The sequence below is a fragment of the Penicillium longicatenatum genome, assembly GCF_028827895.1.
Source record: "Penicillium longicatenatum strain IBT 33135 chromosome Unknown contig_3_segment0_segment0, whole genome shotgun sequence".
Lineage (NCBI taxonomy): Eukaryota > Fungi > Ascomycota > Eurotiomycetes > Eurotiales > Aspergillaceae > Penicillium > Penicillium longicatenatum.
Genome location: NW_026643121.1, coordinates 3,695,995 through 3,711,928, shown reverse-complemented (window position 1 = coordinate 3,711,928; position 15,934 = coordinate 3,695,995). Strand labels below are relative to the sequence as shown.

At 46.5% G+C, this 15,934-nt stretch overlaps 5 protein-coding genes across 5 annotated transcripts; 2 read left to right on the top strand and 3 right to left on the bottom strand.

Annotated features, from left to right (window-relative positions):
• Positions 1-805: 805 nt before the first annotated feature.
• N7484_006732 (Zn(II)2Cys6 transcription factor) lies at positions 806-3,534 on the bottom strand (the record flags this gene model as incomplete). Its single annotated transcript, XM_057117150.1, has 4 exons — positions 806-2,162; positions 2,218-2,911; positions 2,952-3,088; positions 3,173-3,534. The coding sequence occupies 4 exons, from the start codon at positions 3,532-3,534 to the stop codon at positions 806-808; spliced, it is 2,550 nt and encodes an 849-aa protein (XP_056973033.1).
• Positions 3,535-4,195: 661 nt separating this feature from the next.
• N7484_006731 (fungal specific transcription factor domain-containing protein) lies at positions 4,196-5,553 on the bottom strand (the record flags this gene model as incomplete). The annotated part of the gene is made up of 4 exons (XM_057117149.1): positions 4,196-4,859; positions 4,924-5,105; positions 5,205-5,247; positions 5,303-5,553. 4 exons carry the CDS (start codon positions 5,551-5,553, stop codon positions 4,196-4,198), a joined length of 1,140 nt encoding a protein of 379 aa, XP_056973032.1.
• A 2,161-nt stretch (positions 5,554-7,714) lies between these two features.
• Positions 7,715-9,886, top strand: N7484_006730 (uncharacterized protein; the record flags this gene model as incomplete). The annotated part of the gene is made up of 1 exon (XM_057117148.1): positions 7,715-9,886. One exon carries the CDS (start codon positions 7,715-7,717, stop codon positions 9,884-9,886), a length of 2,172 nt encoding a protein of 723 aa, XP_056973031.1.
• Positions 9,887-10,281: 395 nt separating this feature from the next.
• Positions 10,282-11,653, bottom strand: N7484_006729 (BCS1 and AAA domain-containing protein; the record flags this gene model as incomplete). The annotated part of the gene is made up of 2 exons (XM_057117147.1): positions 10,282-11,432; positions 11,479-11,653. 2 exons carry the CDS (start codon positions 11,651-11,653, stop codon positions 10,282-10,284), a joined length of 1,326 nt encoding a protein of 441 aa, XP_056973030.1.
• A 568-nt stretch (positions 11,654-12,221) lies between these two features.
• Positions 12,222-13,055, top strand: N7484_006728 (uncharacterized protein; the record flags this gene model as incomplete). Its single annotated transcript, XM_057117146.1, has 2 exons — positions 12,222-12,666; positions 12,715-13,055. 2 exons carry the CDS (start codon positions 12,222-12,224, stop codon positions 13,053-13,055), a joined length of 786 nt encoding a protein of 261 aa, XP_056973029.1.
• Between the last annotated feature and the right edge of the window lie 2,879 nt (positions 13,056-15,934).

Below are 15,934 nucleotides of genomic sequence, written 5' to 3'. Positions count from 1 at the left end.
CTTATATATTGAATAAAGAAAGCGAATCGTTTCATACCGTGCAATCATGGATACAGTCGACACCATTATACGCCACCCAGCCCGAAAATACCCATCAAAGATTTCCACAATCAACATCAACAAGTGCGTAAAGCATATTCAACTTCCTGAGCTCCCCCAGCCGCAAAGTATGAAATACCTTGCAGGCTATATGTTTGTCAGGGAAAATGAAAAAAATATACAAGAATCTATCTATCAATACAATGCCAAAACCCGAGGAGTTCTGCATAGAAGTCATGACATAGATCATGATTATAGCTTGCTCCATACTGCCAGACGACAATGCAAAGAGGAATTTGGTTACACTCCGTCATCATTCGCTACACAATGCATCTATTCTCTCGACATATCGAAAGAACAAAAGGCGACCTTAGTGATATCTTTCACTTTTATTATTACCGACAAAGGCCCGTTCGATTTTGAAATGCCCCAGCATGCTTGCTGGGCATCAGCACCAAAAATTCAAGATGATCTACAGCTGTCTCGTCATCTAACAACCCGCGAAAAAACTACTCAAATCCACACATTTTGGGCTGGCTTCCAAATTTGGAAAGAAGATCGGTACCAGCCTCAAATCTTCTACAATGATCTAATTGAACAATTCGAACAAAGATTTTGTTCCAACCCTTACTAGGATGTCTTAGTTATGGGGAAAGAGATGGAGGGGAGGGGGGTCAATTGAAAACCAACAATGCTTCAAGTTTCAATTCAAAACCCCAATCTACCTTTTACTTAGGTAGCAAAACTGGTTCTACTATGGAAACCTTTACCAGCCTTCTTCCATCATCTCTTTACTGTCCTCACCCGAATGCGGGAAGAAAGAACGAATAAACTCACCATTGATGGGATCATAGGGGAAGTACAAATCGTTAGACAAGTGGAGGTCAGCCATTACCGATGCCGTAGGACCCGTGGAGGGCACATCAGGGGAAGCTAGGTAGGGGTCATTTAGAAATGAATCCCAAAGCTCGGTTGAACCAGACTGGAATCTCTGCGAAGAGTAGTGTTTGGGAGCGAGCGTAGCGGTAGGCGTGGGCTGGCATTCGAAAGCTGAGGGCATATCGTCGACATTGAATCCCACGCCGGCCGCTATACGCCGCAAACTGATGTCGCAAAGCTGCCAGGCGCGCTGCGAGGCGATGCTGTGCGCAGACATAGCATAAAGCCATCGCATTGACTTTTTAGCGTAGATCACAAAGTGTGTCTCTTCTTCCGGTATCTTGTCACTCCAGAACGACATCTTCAAAAGGATGACGGTCGCTGCCTGCATTAAATAATGCAGGATACACCACCACGGGGAGATCTCGTAGAGCTCGATGACATTTGGCTCATCCGAGATGAGTTCAAGCATGAGCTTTGCAGACTGTAGAGTCAGCTCTGCCATTTCGCGGCTGAAAGCCGATCTGTTCGCTGAACTTTCCCTTTGCGCATCGCGCCGGCAGAGGCATGGACGTCCAAGCGTGATGCGTGCACTGAAGTAGTGGAGGTTTAAAGCCAACTTGGAACGGAGCAAATCAGGGCGGCCATCTTTCCTCTCTGAGAACTTGAAATTTTCTGGAAGACTTTGGTACCATAGGTCAATCCGAACCCTCAATTCCCCAATACGATTCAAAATATGAGCCCAAGGCTCCATAACACAATCCGTGGAATATACTCTGTTCACGACTTCCTGGACGATAAGCGCTAGGTCGCAGTAGTATAGATAGCAGAGGCTAGAGCTTAAAGGTAGGCTTTTCACCCATGAGCTATCATAGACGTGAGCTAGATGCGAGGTTTTTGTGCCTTTGAGTGGGTTGAGAGGTATATGTCGGACTGATGCACTCGCCATGACGTTGTTGATGCACTCATCTCTAAGCTGCGTATCATTGAGGATGTCCGCGGCCACTGGATTAGAGAGCTCATTATCCTCAAAAGGAAGTGGCAGAGGAGTGGTGCAAATATTATCCAGAATATAGGTAGCCCGGCCAGTCATTATACCTAAAAGATGCTCAAATGTGTAGAGACACCACCAGACTCGGTAGCGGGCCTCTTTATCGATATTAGGTGTTGTGGGACTACTGTTTTTCATATTGATCCCTAACGCAACAGCGGATCGGACTGCCAGTGCGGAAATTCTCCATGCGCTAGAAAGCTCGAATTAGAATCAAGGCTTATCACTGGTAAAGGCATTCGACTAACCGATTTATCTGGCCCGAAGATAGGAGATAAAATGCAATTAGGCCTTCCACTTGGACCTGTTGAAAATCGGGATGATTAAATAACTCATGGCCACTCATACTGAGAATTCTGGCACGGGCAAGATATGTGACATGATCTCCATCCGCCCCGCGCCATGAAGCCCTAATGAGACTGGCATGCTGTGCGCCAATGGCAAATATCATATTTAGGATAGCAAGCCATTTATCACCTGGGTGCTCATTGCTGTCAAAAAACGTCCGATACTGCGCGGTGAAGAGAGTTTGGCGAATGATAGGAAAAGACGGGTGAACAGTCCTTAAATATTCATCAAGTAGTCTATCGGCTAGCTGACGAGGTGGAATAGCGTATATTTCCATCGGTTCGGGAATAGAGATGCCCATTTCGTCTAGATGGTAGTTTACTGTATGAAGAGCAAGGTCATTTTGCAGCTTGCCTTGGCCATGCTCCAAGGAGCTCGACGATCCTTGCACGTGACGTTTCGCTTCTCTCTGGAGACGTTGCATCCAAGTTACCTCGGAGGACTTTCCCATAAACCCAGTTGCCCTTGAGATTTTATTGCGGTTAAGGTCTTCTTCTACTCGGTCAATCTCTTCAAGTGAGCCAATAGACGAGGGCGAGCTTGGCTCATTGGGAAGCTCATCATGTAATGTTACACTATGAGACGAGGGGGCATCTAAGCCATGCTAGAAATTAATGATTTAGTAAGCAGTAACCTTCTGCGACAGAGTCGTATCGAACCTTGCTCAGTAAGTTCGTGATTCGTTCCGTAGTGCGGGTGTCAACGAGGTTTCCCAAATCCTTCAACATGTTCTCGTAATCTTGCGCTTTTTCGGACAGTTTTTTGACTTGTCTACGTGATTTTATGAATCAGAAAAAAGCCGGCCACATATCATTTCATCCAGAGCCAAGAGATATAAGAGGCTAGAAATCTTACTTTTTTAATTTCTCCGTCGACGCTAAAGGGTATAGACATGTTCCTTTTGATGTTTGACACTGCTGACACACCGGGGTGTCGCCACTGCACTTCGTTTTGCGCTGCCGACAGGATTCGCAAGCTCGAGGCACTCGATGGTTGTATCGCGGCGCAGTGCTTGGTCGATGGCGGGGGATGGGAACTTTGCTATTGGTAGAAACAGCCTGTTTCACCCAACTCGTTCCAAGTGCTGAATTTGTGTTGGCGACCGAGGTTGGCTGGAAGGAATGAAGACTGAGAGCTTCAGGTAGGATATTTTGCATGCTGTTTTGTGACACTAGGCCCTTCTCAGGAGAATTGACAGCATTTTCATTTTTCCTCATCATGAAATGACGTCTTCGAAAGGGAGACAACCTCTCAATACTGATTTATCTGAAACGCGGATGCGTCTTAATGCTGTGTTCGTCGATTCGACAGAACACAAATGAGCATAGGTTCTCTGACGCTTTGTGTGTTGCACCTCGAATCAACTTGGAAATTGGAGAGGTCCCGATGAAAAAGAGTCTTGGAAAAACGGGAGGTCTCTAAGCAGGAGTGGCGGGGTTTTGTGCCGGAAAAAGAGTCCGAAGCTCAAGCAAGGTTACTTTCTGAGTCCATGGATCTGATGACACATGGGTGGGGCTCATCCTATCAGAACCCCGCACGAGACGGATTTATGTTCCAGTACGGATGTCACCAGAGCCTCTAACTCTACAACTATAAGCAAAAGGGGGGTTGAAATATTTGATCGCCATTACGTATTTTGCGGGCTAGTGACAGCTTCGAGACTTTTATGGTCTCTAAGACGCCCTATTTGTCTCTATTCTGACGATAGAGACAAAGGTCCAGTCTTTCGCAAGAGAAACAGATTGACCAACCTGACGCATGTATGTTGGAGGCGCAGTACGATCAAGTCATGAAAATGTAGCAGTACATCATCAGCTAAATCAAATGTCATTACCTCAAAGAGCGACAAGAGGAAGAACGCTATTGAACGCTTACATTCTATAACCATTCGAAGAATTTCAAGAAAGCATGGTCTGAATCTTTCCCTCTCCACTTGGTTTCTTTCCCAATACTCAGCACCTCGTACCACTTAAGCATGTCAAGTAGTCCAGGTATAGCAGGATCCATTCCAAGTTCTCTGAGGAAGCTTACTTCACCAGCTATCTCTGCCAAGCCTTCCGCATAGTGATCCCACTTGTCCGGTTCGTCGGTTTTTTCACGTGGTCCAAAGAGGTCCTTAATCCCAGGAGGGATATCATCGTCGGTGCTAAACATCCATCCAATTGAATCCCTAGAGCGGACAGACAACTTGAACGCATGAAAGAGATGTCTCCCCACCCTCGAACGGCAGGCAAGAACGGAGAATGCACTAGTGAGGCTTAAGAAATCTGGATCCAGAATTTGAAAAGACTCCTGCGCAAGTATGCAAAATAGCGAAACATTGATAGCATACATAGCAAATTGATGACAATGTACTAGTCCGTATTCCGCTCTGTACACTTCGATCAAAGTGGCAATCTCTCGCGCAGAGAAGAGCGCGGTCTGCATGGCATCCTGATGAGGGCGAGCGGAGCCACAGGCGTCTTTGCTAGCTTTTGAGGACGTAATGCCGTTTTGGAGATCGTAGCAATATAAATTGATCACTAGCGTGTGGTAGCGCATCCTTTCAGGATGATTGATGTCAGTAATTCAATACTAACTGAGCGAAAGGTACGGTCAACACAAACCTGAGGACAAGAATATACGGTGCTGGTTTCTCCTTCAGCTCAAAGACCTGGGGGAGTTCTTTCTTCCATTGACGCAGACGGTTATAAATTCCTTGCTTGACCTCCACATCCTCAAGGGAGTGCGGCACCTTCCAAGACGTATCCCTGGCTATAAAAGAGAGCTTGCATGACTCATCAAAATACTGGCTCATGTAAGCGTTACGTGGCGCTCTTGAAATCGGATAAGGTACTCATGATTCCTGCGCCGGTATCTCATCACGATCAATTCGGTCCAAATTTACGTCCTTGATGTGACTTGGTCTTAGGAAGTTCATATGGACAATCCTACAAGACAGTTAGTGTGAGCTTTTCTTACTAGCCACGTTGAGGAAAGACCTACGTATCGATCTGAAACAAACCCCACGCCGTTCGCTTGAGAGATGATATCATGTCCGTGGAGATATAAGACTTTTCTAGACGTAGTCCTTTTGCATTATTCACAATGCCAAATGGTTCCGCCATTCTTATTGCTTTATGTCGCATTGAATAGCCAAAATCATCGGGACCATCCATAGAGTATCTGCGGAACGACGAATTGAGAGTAAGCAATCGAAAAGCACGCCATAGAACCGAGGGTGTATTACTTCTCATATAACAGTAGCATCGCCTGCAAGGAAGAAATACGGATATCGCCTCTGCTCTCGAATTGATGCGATTTCAAATGTCTTTCTGCCTCGGCCAGGAAATGGGCACCTTTGCTCTTCACATCTCCGGGTAAACTATAAGCCTCCGAATAATCTAAGTAGAACTATATTAAATTAGCCGGTTCTTAGCTTCTTATCGCTGAAAGGTTAGATGCAGACACCTACACACGCATTGGCGAGGAGAGCATTCACTAAGAAAGGACTGCAGAAGTCCGAGGTCAGCTGACCAGATCGCATATGTTTAATGAAGGTTTCACGGCAAAAAAAAAGCATAGAAAGGATAACCCTAAGTGAGGTATAATGACACTAAATGCGAGACTAGGTCATCACTGTCTGTGACGGATGTCCACGGACTTGCAGGGACACTGTATGGGGCAACGCCACACAAATATTGAATGTCCATAATTCTAGGACGGGCTCTAGGCGGATGACTTTCAATATTAGTTTGGCGCCTAGCGCGGTCTGAACAAACGATCAACTGGTCGTTCAATTCGGACATTCCTGCACTCGCTAACATCCCGTTGAGAAAGGCATGAAGCTGTTGCACAGGCTTGCGATGCTGGATCATTCGAGCAATTTCTGCTCATAAGTATGGTCGGCTTGCTGAACTGCCTCGAAAATATTAAAAAGTAGTTCACGGGTGTAACTCGGTTCGGCTGCAACAGCTTTCGTCACATCGTCGTGGTGAGGACTTGAAGGCCTGCAGGCATCACCGGACCCGCCAAGTGGGCTGCCTGTGGCGGGCAGTTTCTGTCCATGCATTTTAACACCTCGTGTCTGCTTGTTTAGACGCTTCTTGATTGTTCGCCAGTCGAGTGAACGGGCGTACTGATATATTGCTTATCCAAGCAAGAAACTGAGCCAGCCTTCTCCTGGCATTGTAGGATGATTTAAGTTTGGTTTGAGTATGGAAGTGGGTGAGTTGATCAGCGAAGCTTTATTGCGACTCAGAGCTGCCTGAGAGTGAAAATTGATGTCGTAATGACCTACCAATGAAGTCATATCTTCTCAGCGCTTGTAAACTGGACTTAATCTATATGTATTTGCCGTCCGGGAGAATATTTCTCCTGCCCGGAATGAAGTAAGGGACTGCCATGACTAAACATATATCAGGTGATATCACGTATTTGTCGCGATATGGATCATGTGATACAGATGATTAAGCTAGAAGTTAGTCAGCAACACACATTGTGTGCCGTGTTGATTAGAGAATATCAAAAATGTCTATTTCATCACAAAGACGCTTCTTGAGAAAAAAAAGCCTGCCTTTAATTAATATACATTAAACTCAAAAACGATTGGTTTTGAAGATTGTCAGGCACAGCAAAAGATGAGCCAGACAGTAGTAGGTCGGATATTGATACTGTATTACAGAGTGTGGACCAATGAGAGGCACTGCTAGAATGTACGAGATGTAAGCGAAACGGTTCGTCATACAAGTATACTCAATTTGTTGAGGCTGTCGAGGACGAGATGATATCCAGTTTGACACGAAATGATGAGTATTTTTCGCGGAAACAAGGGCGATGGAGTAAGATCACTATAAGGAATAATTTGGCTCCATATGATGGTAAGGGAAAATCGTTATAAGTGTGAGTAAACTCCAAACCTCTTTTTTTTTGTGCGGGATGCTTTTCCATGAAGTTGCAAAAAAGTGATGGTACCTTTTTGAACCACCAAGATCAAACAAGCCTCGGGCCTATAAATACCTCGTCATGTCTACCTGATATTCTTATCCCTTATGGTCGTTCAAGGCCCTTTCAGCAAAAGCAGTCTGGTATGCCTTATACACACATGATATTCCAAGGAACGAACGTCTTTGTGTTCCATCGCATCAAAAGCCAAATCATTTTAATGCTCGACGCATAAATATACTGGAGCTAAGAGCCGAGTAAGCTGGAAAGGCGAACTCCACCGGGATAGTTCACCCTCGTCTTGCACGATATTATTATCTGCGTACCCAGCGAGGATCGGAGAAACCATATACCGGTTATCCATTGTTGATCGCTGGAAAAACGTTCCGCCGGAGCCGGCTCGGCTGACTCTCCGCTCGTTGGTCTGCTGGCCCATACACAAGGGCAAATGTGACGCCCCTTTCCAAAAGGTCGATGGCTGATAACAGCTCCCCGGATTATAAAACTCTCTATCTGCAGGCGGAAGAGAGACGGAAGCAAGAAGAGGAGAGACGGAAGGAGGCAGAAGAACGCAACCAACAGACCTCTTTCACGGAGCTCTTACGACACTGTCATGATACAATCTCCCGCCAATTGAGAGTTCAGACACCATCTCGCTCAACCTCTGGCAAAATACCCGCTCCGACTGGGAAGTTTTGCCCAACTCGATTGGAACATTGGGATGATTGCCCAGAGCAGTTGCTAAGGGTCTACAATTCTGTCTGCCAGTATCTACAGCCAAGATCAGGGCTGTCACAACGCTTGTTTTCCCCTCTGCTGGAGTTGAAAGGACTCGGCCGCCGATTTGCCCGCAAGCCCCTCAGCAGTGAGCAAGATCTCGAGGCCTATGAGCGGTTTGGAGTGGAAGAGCATGTCCATGATATAATATCACAGTTATGCAAAATACCAGCGGCATGTGCTGAATTTGGCCTCGGTGATGGGATTCAGTTCAGCAATCACAATCATTCTTTGAGCAGGGACGAGACCGTTGGAGCAGATGAGAGTCATCTGTCAAGCACACCTCATCCACGACCAGATCAGTTTTGCATCCATCGGGTCGACGGCAACACGAATACCCTCCTTACAACTGTCGAGTACAAGCCGCCTCACAAACTGCCTGTCGCAGCTCTTCGCATGGGACTACGACCAATGGATTTATGGAAGACAATGGTCAGATCAAATAAAATACCCACGGATGAGCATGCGAAACTGAGGTACAATGCGGAGCGGCTAGCCTGCTCTGCTGTTGTCCAAGAATACCATGCGATGTTCGAAGAAGGATGCGAGTATTCCTATGTGACAAATGGACTTACCCGTATCCTACTTCGTGTTCCGCAAGATGAACCGACCACGCTCTATTACTTTTTCTGCGATCCCCACAGCGAAGTGGACCCAGCGGGCGACATAACTTCACAGTTATCGAAGACCTCTGTTGCGAGGGTATTATGCCTCTGTTTGCTGGCATTCCGATCACCCTCTCGTGGGCAAGAGTGGAGAAATCGCTGGCGGCCCGATCTTCATACGTGGCAAACAAGCTTTGAACATGCCCGATCCCAGATTTCGAGCAAAGAATTAGAGCAGATTCCCCACTCCGACAGCACCAACCCTGAGTTCCCGAGTCCTGAATCTGGGTCGTCCTATGAGCTGCCCTCGTCATCCCCGCTACCGTCTCCCTCAGATGGCCGTCGAGTGCCTACACGATCTCAAAGCAATTGTGCACCTTGGGAGATCCGACCGCGCTCGCAGTCACCTAACTCGTCCGGCTCCGACACAAATCAAGCAGCTGGCCACAAGCGGACGATCAGTAAAGTAACGCCTTCAACTCCTTCACCGTCCGCACGGCGATCAGGTCACCAACAAAAGTCAGGCTGTGACCAAGAAGACCATTCCCGACGCCATGCTGCACAATTTTGCACGCAGCGATGTTTACTCGGCCTACAAACTGGGGAGTTTTTGGACGAGTTGTGTCCAAACGTGGACCATCATCGTGAGGGCCAGAACGATCCGAGCCATCATTCTATCTCGGTCGGAGATCTGATGCTTTCACTGAAAAGCCAAGTAGACGAAAACATCGATCGTTGCATTCCCTTTGGTCGCTGTGGCTCCTACGGTGCGCCTTTCAAATTGACGTGCACGAAATATGGCTATACGGTCATCGGTAAAGGCACCACTTCGGGCTTATGGAAGGAAGTTTCCCGCGAAGCGCAGGTATATCAGGTCTTGCGCAAGGCTCAAGCATCTGCCGTGCCTGTGTTTTTGGGGACGATTGATTTAGCAAAAATCTACTTTCTTCATGGCGCTGGACAGATCCGCCATATGCTCATAATGGGCTGGGGAGGTGAGAGCACCGCCAAGATGGACCTGACGCAGCGACTTCGCCGCGAAATTCACAAATCGAACGAAGAAATCAAAGCTCTCGGGATAATACACGAAGACCTTAGGCGAGACAATGTTCTTTGGAATGAAGAGCTCGGGCGTGCTTTGATCATCGACTTTCACCGCTCTACTCTGAGACGCCGACCAGCTAAGCAGCGGCCGGGGGCCACAAAACGACGGCTATGTCAAGCAGAGGAGGCAGCAAATGTGAAACGCGTCCGTGTTTTGTGAGGATTAAATGTTCCTTCTGCCTTTAAATCAATTATCGATACCTACAATTGATCACCATAATAATTTTTCAGCTGACTTTCGCTTCTCCTTTACATATTCTTCAGATTTACCGAATGATTGTGCAGGTCTTTCCGCAACCTAAAGCCCCTTTTCGAACGAATTATTATTATGAGATCATTTCAAATGGTCATCAAATGGTCAGGGTGGACTGCTTTGCGATCGCACTCGGTCATAAAGTCAATTTACGAATCTCCAGAGCTAGAATTCATTCTCAATACATGCGACAAAGGTTCCAAAAAGCTCAATCATTCGGCGTCAATTAAATGAGCTCCCATCTCTCGACCCATTTCTTCTCAGTATTTCCCAGGCCCTCTGCCTTCTTTGCCACTCTCTCCTCAATACTTTGTATTGGCCACCCAGCTCTCCACGCAAGAAACAGCATCCGAAGGTGACTTCTTGCGCTCCAAAAGAAATGATAGAACTTCTGCCGGGCTAAACACTTGCTCCGGCACCTTGCTGGCAAAGTCTTGAGCGAGGGTACTGAATGTCTCATCATCATACACCTCATTGCATTGCTTTTGATTCGGCAGCTGTTTAAAGACCGTGTGGAAGAGCTGGCTCGAGATGGTTTGATCGGCGAGCTTGAAATGAATTTTCTTGTCTGAGCGACCAGGTCGAATAAGCGCTTCATCCAAATGGTCGATATGATTCGTCGTCATGATGAGTATGCGGCCTTCTTGGGATGAGACACCATCGAGCACGTTCAAAAGCCCGGATAGGGTGACCGCTGACTTTGACTCATTTTCCTGGGTTGCATCAACGCTGTCTCTGCGTCCCACTCCAGCGGTATCCACGTCCTCTAAGAGGACAATGCAATGCGGCGGGAGCTCAGCAAAAAGTCTCATCAGTGTACTGTCGGAGATGTTTGACAATTGAAGCGTATAGATATCCAGTTTGTGCTTGCCCGCGAGTGATAAACTGAAGCTGGATTTCCCGGTTCCAGGAGGCCCAAAAAGAAGGTAGCCTCGTTTGTACGGAATGCCCCTTTCTGCGTACCATGCTTGCATGTCTTGATCGAGGAATTCGTCCACATCTCTTAAAATATCATCCTTTATCCGTTCGTCCATAATGACTGTGGAGAGCGGTCGGACGGATCTTAGCCTGGCTTTCTTCCACTCCCCTTCGTGATGCTCAAATACAGAAATCTTTTGCTGGGTGTCCCTGAGATACTTTTCGCGGCACTCTTCGACCAAAGCTTTCAGGATATTGGCATTGAGACCAATGGAGGAGATACGGAGGTCTTCTCGATGCTCTTTGACTGCACAGTGAAGGATGAGCAAGTGTCCCCTGTACCAGAAAAGGAATGATCCATCCCAAGGGGAGAAGGTCACAGGCTTTTTCTTTGTTGAGTAAATGTTTCCTGGCCGCTGTGTGGTTCTCACACGAGCAATCAATGAATGGGCATTGTGGACAAACGGTTGCTCGGCTATCCAATCAACTAGCATGTCGTATGCTTCATCGTAGTATGAGACATAAATCGTGGAAGCTTCACAATGTCAGGGTCATTTCATCATGATGGAAGGCATACGAACTAAAATATTTTCTCACTACCTCCCATGCATAGCAGATTGCATAGCGGGCGAAGAGGATGAACATTCCCAAGGTGCAAAGGAATCGAGTGGTACTGTCCAGGTTTCCAGCAAACAAATGCTGTGCGGAGGCAGAGACCATACTGAGGCCCGGAAAGAAAACGTCTAAGAGAGACATCTGGGAATAGCTTTGGTAGGAACTATCATTGAAAGAACTCATAATAAGGATGACAAAAGTTGCCGACAATTTTTATATCAGCGCAGCTTGATGGCTGGAACTATGTTTTCTCTTGAGAGTTTCGTGCTCCTTTATACGCTGGCAATCAGGGGAGAATAAACAAAGACCTCGCCTATGCAACAGCGTCAATCCTGGCTGTCGGATCTTTGATTCGTTCATTCTTGCCGAAAAAGCAATATGCATATGGCGCACCAACTACCTGTTATTTTCTTCCCTCCATCAAGACGCCTTCACCGCAAACATTGAGGAGTTCAGAGATATCAGAAAAAAAAAAGTCAAAATGCCCTAAAAAAATGGTAAAGTGCCCATGAATCCCGTACCATAAGGCTCTGGCCCAATTTCTATGCATTTCAGGATCCACAGACCCCTGTTGATGGGGCGCAGCTGAGTACCCCGCTCTGGTCCAAAATGGCTTAAAAGCCGGGCAATTTGCCCGAACTCCCTCGACTTCCACTCGGTCCTACATCCTTTCTTCCAGATACTGTTCAGCAGCAGGCAATCTTACGTCATGGATGGCTACATCCGAATGGTCAGCTGTCTGGACGACTTTGATCCTCAAGCTTTAGCGGCTGAAGATTTGGAAAGAACTATGACGTCTCTGAAGCAACAACTGCTTAGAACGGAGGCTGCTAAAATATTGTTGCCTGCCAAGGAGACCTCATTTAGCCGTGTTGCATTGGGGAGATTATCCCATCTGCTACATCTGATATTTAGACCTGATAAGTGGCACGAACCAAAAGTGGCAGCCCTCAGGGAGCTGGACCCTGTGTCATTGATCATTTGTGGACTGAGCCTGACGCAAAAAGCTATTGAGGTTATGCGAAAAGAGCTTTTTGATGTATTGCTTGAACAAGCTGTGATCGCTTCCCAAACTGCCGTGAAGACTATCGCTAAATGCGACGAAATCAACAGGGTAGTCCTAAGCTCATCGGCCGACGAAGATTTCCTGAAAAGTAAGTTCGATAGTCGGCATCTCTGCAAAGTTTCTAACGTTTCCATAGATTTCATTACTCTGAGACGAATAGGTAATGGCAACTTACGCCCAAATCTCCAGTACTCTCTGTGCGGAGGACCGTGCTGGTGCTATACTTCGATCGTTAAGCCTGAATCCATGCACATTGCATTCCCTCGATTGCTGATTAAAGCTGTTCGTGGCTATGTCACAACTTTTCTTCCATCCGAAGGATCGACGGATGGACTGATCAGAGTGATGGTGATGTTTGACCAGAGCCTCCTTCAAAACCTATTCGGCAGTCCAGAAAGCGACACAATGGCTGCTGGTAAGCAACTCTCAGGTCGAATTTTGACTTCTACTGACTTAAAAAAGAGCGGTTTTCCATAGGCTGCGCTGTGAAGAACCAGATAGCTACAGCGTTCGGTGATGACGTTTTTGAAGCTATTACGAGCAGTCAACTTTGGAATCAAGAAACTGGTGAAATTAAGACTAGGTGTGTGGCGGCAGACATATATCCAGCACAGCTTATGGTAATCACTTTGACGGTTGGCTGGACATCATGTTACAATTTTGTAAATTCAATCTATCGGTCGTGATTTGGCCGATCCACCCTTTGCTCTGACCCGTATACCCGGCGGTAATATCATCTGTCCACTGCCCTCCGCCCGGAATATGGTCGAGCCATCTCCATCCTGAAATAGTATCTCCTCGCAAGATTCACATGCAAAAAATTGTTCTTCGGTCAGGGATGCATTGATTTGGTGAGCTGCTTTCTTGTCGGAATCTTGAAATGAAGCGGTTGTGAAATTTTGCCAGCGGCTTGCCTGCTCAGATTAGAAAAATATTCAAAAGACAGGGCGTATAGTATACCAAACTGGATTCAGTGACCGTTGCTTCATTTGCCATCTGCAAAAACCAACGCACCAAGATTAGTGCGCCACGGGTGCCCGAGAAGATCGAGTCTGGTCGCGGAGAATCTGAATATTTTGAAACTCTCAATGTGCGTTCCTCGGGGATGAAGTTGGCCGGACTGTGTTCGCTTAGACGTGAGGATTGTCGATTTGGGTTGCGAGATGTTGGAATCAAAGTTGATGTCGTCGACTGCGCACGGCGAAAACATCAGAACGCAGTCGGTTGGGCTGGACTAGAGATGGGCAGAAAGGTGGGGGAAGTTCATATGATTACTAAGGCTGCTGGATAACTACTGGCACAGATTAGGCATCCACACTTCGTGCTTCGTCCGTTCTTCGCGCATACAATGAGTCACAAATCGAACCGGTAGATGCTCCTGGTAGGGATTATTCAATGTCAAAATATCTGTTTACTCTGATTTGCAAACCCTGCAAGTGTGGGAAATGCAATGACATCAGTCAACAAAAATGCGGTATTAAGTAATATGATCAGCATACGGCTTAGGCTTAATAAGCGGTCAAGACTTCCCCATAATCCAGGCAAAATGACCAGGCAAGTGGCGTATGCAGCAAAAGCACCGGTTAGCTGACTTCGTATGCTGCCCCGGACAATATTCCTCCAAGGCTGTCCATTTTGCCCTAAATCCCTCCTACAAACTGAGAACCACCATTCTAATCTTCCGTATTTGTAGTCCTTGGTGAGACACGAGATGGTCAATCAAAGCCCGGGAAATGTATAAAACCCTCCGGAGCAAGACCCAGGGGTAAGCAAATTTCATATGTTTTTGAATTGCAGCTCCATGCTTTGGAGACGGCTATCAAAAAATCAGGTAGATATGGGTTCTGATGTGCTTTTTCAACTAGTTACATCCGCAATAGCATCTTTCTGCTGTGGAACAAGTCTTCTTCTCTGGCTCCTGTCTATCAAGGCTCTTAGCTTCTCAAGGTTAAAGAGAGAGTATCTTATTTCTAGCCAAGTCATGCTAGGCGGCGTGGCGCTTTTGGGACTGATTGCATCTATTCCGATTGGATTGTTTGAATCAAAGTCGAAGAAAGGTGAAGCTTCAATGTCCCCCCGTGACCTTTATCGGAGTTGACTTTAATTAAGGGAAAAATTGGCAGATACTACAGCAGGAAGTTGGTGGAGTATTGACTTTACTCAATTTGAATGAGGTAAGTGCGTTAAATCAGGAGGGGAGGAGTGGTATGAGACTTACTTATACAGTACTTGAGCGTTTCTCTCTTGCAATCCTCGTTGATACATATAATATATGTCCTATCATTACTGGTGGCACTTACTATTCTATCACTTACCTTCTATTTTTCGGTGAGATTTGAGTGGTGGCTCTTCCGTTTATATGTACTTTGTTAACCGAGAATAAAGGATCATCGCAGCGGCTTGTTTTCTTCATACATGATCGCCAGCTTGGCTAGTCTCAGCTTCGTCCATGCTCTAATCATTAGAGCTTGGGTCACTTGCATGAGGACGTGGCATACAGAAACAGGGTATTTCAAATTCTTATGGCGAAGTCCGGATCTCGCAACTACCAGACATCAACGAGCTTTGTGGGCAGCGTCCGTTAGCTCAATAGGAATGTTTTTTATTCTATTAGGCTTGACAATTCTTGCTTGTATACAACCTCACCTACAGATCCAAATTGTGACGGTAAGTGCCTTGAATTCTAAATCACTATACACTACTTATATGCTGCATAGCTCCAAATTACAACAATGAGTCTGAGAAAGGCGGCCGTCGCGTTCTACTTTTCCAGAGCTCCGGAATGCAGTATGGATGTGTTACTTTCGCAGGAATAAGCCCGACCATGAAAGCAGATACGTAGCGTGCGGGATTATCCTGGCTAGTGACAAATCTGTAACTCAGAAGATAGTTTTCTATTGGAAATAGGATATGCAATTGCCCACATTCTACACTTGGGGTTAAAGTTTGGTAGCCAAGAGCACGTGTCTCATGTGTTTTGCATGCAGCTTCAGCTATGGCGCCCTGCTTTAGTCAATGTTTCTCAAAAGTTAGTCCTTTTGCCCAAACATCCCTGTTTAATTATCCACCATACCCCGCTCTGGTCAAAGTTCCTCAAAAGCTGGGCATTCTGCCCGAAACATCCCTGTCTGTCCATTTTAACTTGTCTATTCACCCATTCCACCTCGCATTTCCTGCACAGACCCCGTGAGTGTGTCAAACACTAAGTAAACAGGGGGACAGCCTCGCGCTAATGCACATCGGTTCTGTGGTCTGGGCTTATCAGCTCGACACACCCAGTCCAATGATGTATGACGACCTTCACCCTTGTCATTGGACATAATCTGACATGAGTTTTCATTGGAGTAGCTCTTTGC